General features: G+C 45.7%; 1 protein-coding gene across 1 annotated transcript in view; it reads left to right on the plus strand.

The window, feature by feature from the left end:
* The window catches only part of T265_12872 (hypothetical protein), a gene marked incomplete at both ends in the record, with an annotated part of 45,533 nt that overhangs the window by 7,654 nt on the left and 27,239 nt on the right, over positions 1–10,640 (plus strand). The window contains one exon of the mRNA XM_009165974.1: positions 9,232–9,345. Within this exon, the coding sequence (XP_009164238.1) occupies positions 9,232–9,345 (114 nt within the window). The remainder of the gene's footprint in view (positions 1–9,231; positions 9,346–10,640) is intronic.

Raw genomic sequence — 10,640 nt, forward strand, 5'->3', positions numbered from 1 at the left:
ACGAACGTCGCGTCAGCCTCGTGAACTTTCTGGACAATGGTCCTATATAGTTCTTCCATCGGAGCTGGTCCCAGTGTGACTTGTTCAAGGAAGATGCACATTCCTGAGAAGTCCGCACGGCAGAAGTCTCGAAACCACGTTTGAGGTTTTGGATTTCCGGCATAATAGCAGATGAAATCAAAGGTCAGCACACATTGGTTGCCATGTCCTATTGGAGCGTTAATTGTTACCTGATCAACAAAGTGCCTTTCGTCGGTGATGATCAAATCCAGGAGGGATGTTATTTGGCATGCGCGGTTTCTGGTGTGTGCCCCAATGTTTTTAACCTCACCGTCAATAGGGTGTTACCGTGCTCCATGGTACTGCCAGTTCAAACGCGCTTACCTTTTTACATAAACACAATCACTGAAGTTACCCGCAAAATCATGCTCTCAAGGCCAAGCCTAAAATATATAATTTGACACCGGTCCATCCGTAGCGTTTTACGTAATTCTTTTAAGGCATTTATTTACTTATTTTTGGCTGACTCTCTATTGCTGCATCCACTATTATCTTTGACTCCAGTCAACTGGTTGGGCTTTCTTTTGACTCCTGAGTCTGCCAGCATCACAATGTCCGCCCACTTACAGCTAGAGATCCTAAAGCTAACAGGAAACATAAACAACTCTACCGCTCCCATTATAACTTGCAACCTCCCCAACTATAGCCATATCAGCACCCTCAAATAAGCCTAAGACTTCCCGCGGCTCCCACACTTTAATTCAGGAAAACCAAAACAGAGCAGCGTTGCTGTTTGTCTGTAGATGGATTGGCCTTGTCCCGGTTGTCACTTGTCCCACAACACCAAGAAATACAAGCGGGTGACAGCTGTCCTCCCGTTTGTTCTAAAAAAAGAATGTAAAAAAGCATTCATGCAAGGGGTAGGCTGACAGTACCTGTGATCCTTAATCTTACTTTCATGTTAGGTTGATGTAGTAGACCTCAGTTGAGCTACTATTCCTACTACTTCTCTGGGAAGCTGTTGCCTGTCCGCCCTTCACTTGTCCACTGACACTGCTGACAGTCATTATATTTTTCTCCTCGCCCCTTTTCCCAAGCTTCAATCCTCGACCGCAGTTGCCCAAACGCCCATTAGAACTGTTATTCACTCAAACTGGTTGGTTCCCTGTCTACAGTCACACGGTCCTCTAACAAAAGGAAAATTATCCGTGAGCTTACAGCCGCATGGCACCCTGTGTCAATCTCCGTCTCACCACGGAACTGCGTATCCCTCTCCAAACCTTGACGACCGTTACGGAGCTGTCCATAAACCAAAGCATAGCAGTGCGATGATGGCATGGCACTGTCATACCCAGTGAGATGGCACTCTCGCAACTATTTTCTCCAGAATCTCGACCGCAACCCTCGCCCACTCAAGCCTGTAGCCACAAATTTGAGCGGCTCTTTCCCGGCCCCGTCTCTGGGCTGAGCTCTTCCGTACCCAGTGAATTTTCGCTCAGATTTGCTAGCCTAGCTTTTCTGCTGCAATTTCGACTTGCCTGTCGCACAAGTTCAAATCCGTATACGAAGTTCAGGTCGCCCTATGCATTAGCAACCTGCCCCCATCCAACCTATTCCCCTGAACCTGACATCCATACAACAGTGCAACCAGTGAGTCTGCTTGCTTTCAGATTAAACCACAATTTTGAGACAAAACTTGTCATGTCCTCTCAAGTTGAATTATCCCATCTCAATCTCCACTTTTGCTCGTTGTGACTTCGGCCATTAACCTAACGAGTCACTCATGGACAGTAATGGTTTTCAGTTTCAGTTCACGCCATCGGACTGTCTTTGATCTAGTCGAACACCATGCCCATTTTTCTCAACAAGTTGGGAGATAACCTATTATTGCTATATCATCGGGTGTTCCCCACTGTTTGTGACATTGTCCTCTTTTTGTGCAATCCGCACCCCCAAAAATCCCTCAGTCATGCTCCATTCTGACTGTAAAACTATAGTCATGCTGGACGATATGCCACCCACAAGATGTGAATAAACATTATTATTATTATTATTATTATTGGAAAACCTCTCTCTCGTTCCACACAGATCAAATACTCTGCCGGAAAGACAGAAAGGTACCCGTTTTTAAGCGATGTGTGCGACCAATAACGAAATTCTGTTCCCCGTTCTCTTGCCTTTATACGTAGAGTTGAAGACGGGCACTCTGCTGCAATTTCTTGGACCTAAGACCGCTAGGACCAAGACGGTTTAATCTTAAGATAATTGTCATACCATCTGTGCCACAAAACTGCTCTCAAGGCTGAGGCTTTATTAAACGTAAATTCCGTGCAATTCAACGTAAACTTCGAAACCACTCCAAACCCTTGGTGGGTAGAGCATTAAACTACGCCACTGCCGCCTCTTAGTTTACGGCACGGTTATCTGGAATGGCCCCTCCAAACATCTGCAAAAGAGCGCACACCACCATGCTTTTTTATAGTCCGTAGATCACTTTGTTACCAACGAGGTTGATGCCTCCCTATATAAAACACAAAAACCGGCGATCTTCTCTGGGAATCTGGTCGAATGAAGATGATATTTTATCGGCTGTACAGCTAGTGGGCAAACAGGAGATGGTATCACACTTCATCTATCTATCTATGCTTTTCGTGCTCCCAGCAATGAGAATGACCGTTGAAGACCACGGAGCCACAGAAGTCAATTTCAGGTAAAATCGATCGCCCGAATCAGAGCGAATCTGCTGCCCTACCAAGTCCATTGTTCCGTTTCACATTTGCCGAGCTGCAACAGTTTGTTATCGTAGGCACATCATCTTTATATTTTACACTCCCGACCTTTTTAATCTTGGTATGTTCTCCAAAAGATAGAAAAACTGACATCTCTGTTATTCTGTCCCCAGTCTCCACGGCATTTACTCGTGCCAGTAAATGCATAACCGTATTTGTGTAGAATGATTTCAGTATCTGTGTGGCTGCCTAGTTTTCGCGCAGTTCTGTGTATTCAAAGCTTACATCGTTTGTCCATATATTTTGACCGTACTGTTGTGCTCAGGCCTGACGGTGTACCGCCCACAAGCCGAGACTAAACTTTGTTATTATTAAATGCTACAGTTCATCTGCAAACGGTCCACCAGTTGGGCTGAATGACTCTGGGAACTATTATGATGGTGGGCTTGGAGAGTTATAAATGTCTCTCTTTAAAGAGCTCAACAGGGGACTCGAATTAAATGCCCATAATGGCAAGTTGTTCTATCTGCAAATGAAGTGCGGCTTTCGCCAAAAAGACGAGAATTCCAGCATTAAGTCCGTGGATTGCAAACAAGGCTATAGGCTGTGAACTTAACGCCACAGCTATTGGATTTTTGCTGAGGGGTATTTGGAGAGGTGAGCAGTCGAGCCTACGTCACCCGCAACTGCGGTATCCCTAGTGTTAGGCATAGCAAATCACGCCAAAACCAAAAACGTTTGGCTGTCATTATACCAATTTAGTATAAGAGTGTGCGCAAGTTTTTTAGCTTATTAGTATTCTGCAATGTGTAACAGAAATATATGTACTGTAAGAAGCAGGCTCCTTGACTTTAACCGTCAAGTGTCATTTATGGAGTCAGCTTCCAAAGGACACTGAAAAGAATGAATATTACCGGCCACATAACAAAGAAAAGAACAGTAAAAACGCCATGGTTGACTAAGAGTTTAGTTATAAAGGAAAGCAACCCGGAGAGTGGATACAAATTTACAAACATATATTCAGTCCCCATGGAGTTCAGATCATCCAAAGCTCTTGCTGGTTGAGAGCATTGAGTTTGGATCGAAGATGAAAGAGGGTACAAAAGTCAACGGCAAAAACCCTCAAAAGATAGAGTCCGTTTGTTGTTCGTTTCATATTGTATGAGGAAGTAGAAACGACGGGTTTGGGTAGCTCGGTTGAGAATGGATCCGTCCTTCAAAAGAAATTTCCGTTATCCACTATGCATGTCGTCGATGAAGCAACTTACTCAAAGAGCCATACAGTTGAGAACCAAGAATACACATGGCTATACTGCCTTGCGATGGAAGTTGGAATGACGGTAAATTTAGTTGAGATGTACGAAGAGTTTTCCAGGATTATATATTTGCGGGAGAAAGTTATTGATTTTCCAGCCAACCGCTATTTGGACCCAAGCATATCCCATTGCGTTTCAGCGATTTGGGCCAGACAGCTGTGCAGTTGCCAGGATTGCGCGGGCAGAAGTCCGAATAAAGTAATACCAGTGTGCTCATCGGAAGTGCGGAATGCGAATCTGCAGAAATCGGCCCTTTGGACGGCTTTTTCCAAAAAATTAGGGCGCATCAGTGATGGAGGAAAGATAGCGTCCTACTTGCAACAACTTGCTGGAGGCGTAATCCGCAGACTTTTAACCTTCCTCTCCACTCGTTGATGGCTAGACTAATTTAATTAGGAATATTGTGTATTTGAGTGTGGCATAGCAAAACTGGGCTTGAAATTTACCACAGATGGTTCCTGGTGCGGTTCAGGAACACACATTCATATAGTGGATTAGGGAGTTGAGAGAAAGAAAAGCTGTCATTCAGGTCAACGGCGGATGTTGGCATATTTTCTAGGGATACGGGTGATCTCTTAAAGTTACATGCTACGCAGAAATAGATGTCAGCTGATCCTGGAGGTTGCGTGGGTCTATAGTACTTAGTATTTTGAAGCATGCAAAGGCAAGAGATCAGAGAAAAGTGTGAGTTGCATGGCCATGCTGTCTGGTTTTACGATTAGGTAAATTTAGAAAAGCTCCCAAATAAACGAGTGACCCCTTTTACAACAGACTGCGTTGAAGCCAAAGTAAGCAACAGCTCGCGGGGATGAGTATGAAGAACAGTCGTTAGTCGTTGAATTACATTATTATGCGTAGTTGAGCCGCACGTAATAATAATATATATTTCCAACTAGTGTGTGGTACATCGTTCGGCATAACCATAATGGTAAATTCCGAACAAAGACATAACTCGTGGGACTTACAGGTAACGAGGATTGCATATACTGAGCGATCTCACGACATGTTGGTATTATGCGCTGTGGACGCGGTCATGCTTGCTCCGGCAGGATTCAAGTGCTGTGGACATCGGGGTCACGGAAATAACGTTATTAGGGCTTTTACTAGCTTTTGGGGATCCAATCAAGCTGAAGTAAAACCCGCTTTGAATATGAATGCGGCAGCAAAATACAGGGAAAGAGAGCAGAATCAGAGGTTTCCTGAATGGCATGTGATATGAAAACTACAAATCGCGGAAAATGGGGGGTCCAGAGCAACGGATCTGGCAAAGCAGCACAGTTGTTTTGCTGCGGGCGGTCTATTCGAACTGAAACTGAAAAACACTTCTGAGGCTACTTGCCCTTGGATAGCTATGCACACGGTCCGGGTCGCGAAAGCCGAAGGTAAGCATGATACATTGGAGGATTCAACAATGCGGATTTTTACGGGATAAATATCAGAGTCACACTGCACAGAGAGACCGATTAGATTCCCTGACGCCGCTGTTGGACCAGAGCCCTGGGCAACATCACTTTGAACGAGCGGGGTTCTTACTAACGCACATAACAGAGCAAGAGGTGTGGAAAAAAATGATTGACTTCGTGCGGAGCGCAAACTGAACTTTCAGCGAGATGGTTTTATCCGAACAAAAGATTCGACAGATTAGCATGAATCCATTCCGAAAATGGCTGAGGCCATTTGCGGTTGAGGGGATGATTCGGCGATAGGACCTATACAAATGTAAGAAGGAAATAGCTGCGGGTGTGCAGTCAGAGTGGATACGACAGTGCCGTGCCATCGCTGCATTGACATACTTCGGTTTCTGAACATCGTGTTTGAGGTAATCTGTCTGGACTGTGTAATTCTGTGGGTGTGGCGAATTCTGGTTCGCAAGGATAATTTGCAGGGTTGGAAAAAACTGTGTGTAAATGCAGGTATTTTGTGTTTGTTTGGAGGTCCCTTTGGGTGTAATGCGCAGACCAGGTGGAGTGTATAACGGCTAAATGATGCGCCCGAATCAGGTGCTGCACACGATCGGAGCTTTAGAATAGGATAGAATGGGACGAGAGGAGTAACCCCTGGTGAGTTTGTAGAGGTATCAGATAGGTGGAAAACGGTAGCAAAAGGTAACAAGCTGCTGGTTTATTTGTTCTTAGCACTCTAGAAATCAAGAACTGGCTTGATTTGACAATTTAATGCTAATGTAGTACAAGGGGGCGTAGAACTAACCGGCAAAATATGCAGAGTGGTTTGGTGAGGGACATCAAAACCGAACAAACTATTGGCAATAAAAATCTTGGAATGATGGACCAGTTTATCTAGAATTTATTACGTGACTTGGACGGCACTGTAATCTAGAAGGTGAAGGAAATGTAAGGGAAACGGTCACCACTCTCCTTAGCACCGCTATCAGCTTAATTCAATAAGTGGCAAATGGCGAGAAAGCCGTTAGTCACTAGCCTTGTACAATAGCAGTGAAGCATTGGGAATCTCATTTTATATTATTCAGTTTTTAAATTCATCTGTCCACTCCAAGGACTAATAGACACTAGTGTCTGTGTCAGAATTCGTTAACGTAGTAAACTTCGATGCGATGCAACCCTAACCACGACGAAATCGGTCAAAGCGTCAGCGTAAGCCATGGGGGTTGCAAAGTATATTCAGAAATTTTTTCGTAGATGAAATACCAGTTTTTTACCATTTGCAGTTTGTAGCGTTACCAGATAAATAACACAACCTGGACAGCAACGAACACAGCAGCACTCGTTTAGAGCGTTCCCGAATTTAAGGACCTTATTGAGAATCACCGGCGATGGGCGATGTATCCGTGCTAGTGGCGTGCTAGATGGCGAGTATACGAAAGCACCACGTTGAAAAGCAACAGGGTGACCCTCCCTGCAGGGCGTAGACGACCGCCGCATGAGGTCATCTTTCCTCGCGCATCTTATTAGACCTGTAATGGGGCAGGCCACTTTGCAAACGTAATCGAGGCTCGTGAGTCAACAAAGGACTCCGGCTACCCGATGTTTTATCCGGTCAGTTGGGAAGCCTGGTCAGCAAAACAACCCAGACACTTTGAAGGAGCGAGCGGGGATCAAACTCCGGAAAGGGCAGGTCGCGGCGGGGGAAAACAAAGTGGTTTGTATAATTGGAGCTGGATTTGAAATGTCCAGAGAGTGTGCTTAATAGCTAAATGATGACGGAGATTCGGTGTGAGTCACCAAGTGAAGTGCAGACGCGCCGCAATTTTGTGTGCATGTGTTTAGTGAGTTGTGACGCCGCACAAGACTTTCATGCAACTCGCAGCATCAGACAGACTTTCTTAGAGCATGATGCGCGCTCACATACGAGAAGCTCTGATCCTTGTTTTGTTTATGTAGGTGAAGGCTAGGATATACGAAGCTTTTTTCCCTAAAAGGAGCTATTAGTGTAATCCTTGGCGGGGGCTACGGAGACACAGGTACAGCAACTACAATAATGGGCCAATGTAAGTGGCAACGCGTACAGCTGTGCTTTTGATGAAAATGGCTGATCATATTTTCCGGCACTTTCTTCGCACTTTTTGACACAACGGAGCATAAAGACGTCATGCTCTTCAACGGGAAAATTCTCTTGTCGGGTTGGTTTTGATGCACATGCATGTATCTGGAAGCGCAGAATTTCCCCTGATTGGTAGCGCGTACATGAGAATGGTTGATAAATCTAAATTGACATCAAAATAGTTCCCTAGTCATTTACTTAAGTCATCATTGTACTTTTGATTTTGGTCTGTTTTGCTCTTCTGTACCCATCATTGATCTTAACGGCCATCTCGCCGGACACTGACATAATAGCATGAGTATGCGTATGAAAGTGTGAAGGCGATTCACGTCCCCATGCATGTCCGTGTCCGAGCCCGCTCTGACCTGTTCTGTGCGCCACAATTCAGGATTGCTAGGATATCCTCCAAATGGACGACCGCGACCAACACCCAAGTGCCAGTACCCCCTTATCCGTCATCTGATTCATGGATCGTGACACTTCACTCTGCAGGTCAGCAACAGACTTGTGCGCTTTGACGCTACGCACGTGGACTAATGAGATTTGTTGTGTAAGCAAGAAATTTGATCTTTAGTCCAGTTCTTCCTTTTGATATTCGCGTCACTCAGAGGCCGGCATTCGGAACTTCGTCAATGGCTATCGTACAGAGCAATGATTATTGGCAAAGTATGAACTTATCTTCCACGATTATTTTGCACGCCTTCCAAAAATGGTGTTGTGCGAAAATAATGCAAACAATCTCACCTACTTTGTTGCGCTTGAAGAGCTTGACGAATCCAGACGTAGTTGAAGTGTTCACGTGGGTGGAATTTACATCAGGAATTATGCAAATGCTACTTCAATTTAACGAACACACTGGATCGGTAAAATACGCTACGATTTGTTTTAGGTTCTCATCTCGTAAACCGATAATCAAATGAGAGTCGGTTGTAGCGGGTAACCTTGAAAGTTAGCTCACTTAAATAAAGAGTACTAAGCGACACGGCACTGACACACGCAGTCAGGATAGATTTTTACGGATTCACGGGTTGATACAAAGGATCGAGTCTTTTGCCTGAGTTCCCCGGGCCAACTCTGTTCTTGTCGTTCAGGGCTGTCGTTCACCTGAAAGGCACAAGTAGGAAAGGGATTTGTCACTCCTCCTTATGTTTTCAGTGCGGAACAATGTGTTCGCCGGCGCGGGAATCAGCCTACATAAGTGTCCAATGGTGCTTTAAACTGGGTTCTAGAAGAGGCATGGAAAACCATCGGAGGTAAGGTAATCTAGGATAGCTTGCTTCACAGCTCTTTCCATCAACTTGCATGGCACGCTAGCAAGGTTTCTGGGCCAGTAGCGCCCAGGAGATAGTCAGTCACCAGTTTTGTAGTTTGGCGTGACAAATGCTTCATTCCAAGCGGAGGAAAGGCGTCCTTCGTCGAACGACTGACGAAAAACCAGGTATAAATTATGTACCAGTGTAGATGACGTTTTTTCAGGATTCTTGGATGGACCTCATCGGGCCCCAACGCGCAGAGTGGGTTAATCTTGTGCAGACGTTGACGAATGTCCTCCACCGCAGACACGAAGTCGGTTGGAGGCCGCTCGTATGTACGCCTTGATATGAGTGGCTGTGAAGAGGAAGCTGTGGCTGAATATGGACATGCATAGTGTTCTACGTAAACCTCAGGTACCGCTGTTGGGTCGCATGTGCTTCCGCCGTTCCGGTTCCTCCAGGAGAACGCAAATGGCTGGTTTCTGCGGCGGTCCCACATATTTGAACTTTACGTATCTGATTATCCAGGTGAGGTCCAGAACGGTGGCTTGTTTTCGTATGTTCCACTGGCGGATTTCTGATTTGCAGAGGTTCCGTATTTTACAAAATGCCAGCTCGTCTTCTATGTCTCCTGAAGTCAACTTTTTGAAAGATAGTTGAGACCCCTTTTCTAGATGTCGCCGAATTCTTTTGGGCAGCCTCCGGCTCAGCCGACTGCGTGCTGGGTTTTTGGAACGAACATCACGTCAGCCACGTGAGCTTTCTGGACAATGGTCCTATATAAGCCTTCCACTGAATCTGGTCACAGTTTAACTTGTTCCAGAAATACTCGCATTCCTGAAAAGTCTACACGGCAGAAGTTTCGAGTCCATGTTGAAGGCTCGGAATTTTCAGCCCAATAGCAGATAAAATCAAACGTTAGCACACAGCGGTCGCTGTTTCCCAGCGGAGCGGTAATTATTACCTGATCAACGAAGTGTCTTTCGTCGGTGATGACCAAATCCAGGAGGGATGCTGGTTGGCCTGCGCGGCATCTGGTAGATTCAACGACATGTTGAGTTCAAGCGCTGTTTTGAACGGATTCAATCAGTGGTGCTGAAAGCCTCTGCTTGATCCGATGCCCTGAAGCTCCACCCAGAAGGCTTTTGAAGAGTTGAACTCGCCTACCGGCAGATGCGTTAAGAGGTAGGTGGAGAACGGTTGCTCAAGTGTTCATATGAGGAGTTGGTCATCTTCAGAGCGACTGGGAGTTACGGTAAACCACACCGCGAAGGGGAGAATCGGACACGCGCAGCAGGATATAGATCCACAGTGCATCGCGAAAAAGTGCGGGAATGGTACCAGAGAGGACAATTGGGATGGACAGGGCAAAATGTAAATACACAGCAATCCCGCAAGTCCTCTCCCGTTTTGAGTGAGCTCGAAAAACAGAGTGAGCTTCTTCTATTTCCGCCTCGAAGACACCAGGTGTGACCCAGGTCACTGTGAGCTTGATCATCGTCGGTGGTCCAAGGCAACCTAACAGTTTATTATAAAAAAGTGTGTTGAAAAGTCTAAGGCAGTTTGTGAACAAGCATTTCAAAACTGTCTCTGCTGGATCCGAGGGTGACATACGGGTTGGGTGAACGGCGAGCTTAGCGGACAAAAAAGACACAGGATCACGGATTCACGGATTGATACACAGGATCGAGGCTTTTGCCCAAGTTTCCCGGGTCGGTTTTGTTCTTGTCGGTCAGTGGCTATCGTTCACCTGAAAGGCACAAGTGAAAAAAGGGTGTAGCACTGCTCTTTATGTTCTCAGCGCGGGGCAGTATGCTTGCCAG

This window comes from Opisthorchis viverrini (genome assembly GCF_000715545.1).
Source record: "Opisthorchis viverrini unplaced genomic scaffold opera_v5_20, whole genome shotgun sequence".
Taxonomy (NCBI): domain Eukaryota; kingdom Metazoa; phylum Platyhelminthes; class Trematoda; order Opisthorchiida; family Opisthorchiidae; genus Opisthorchis; species Opisthorchis viverrini.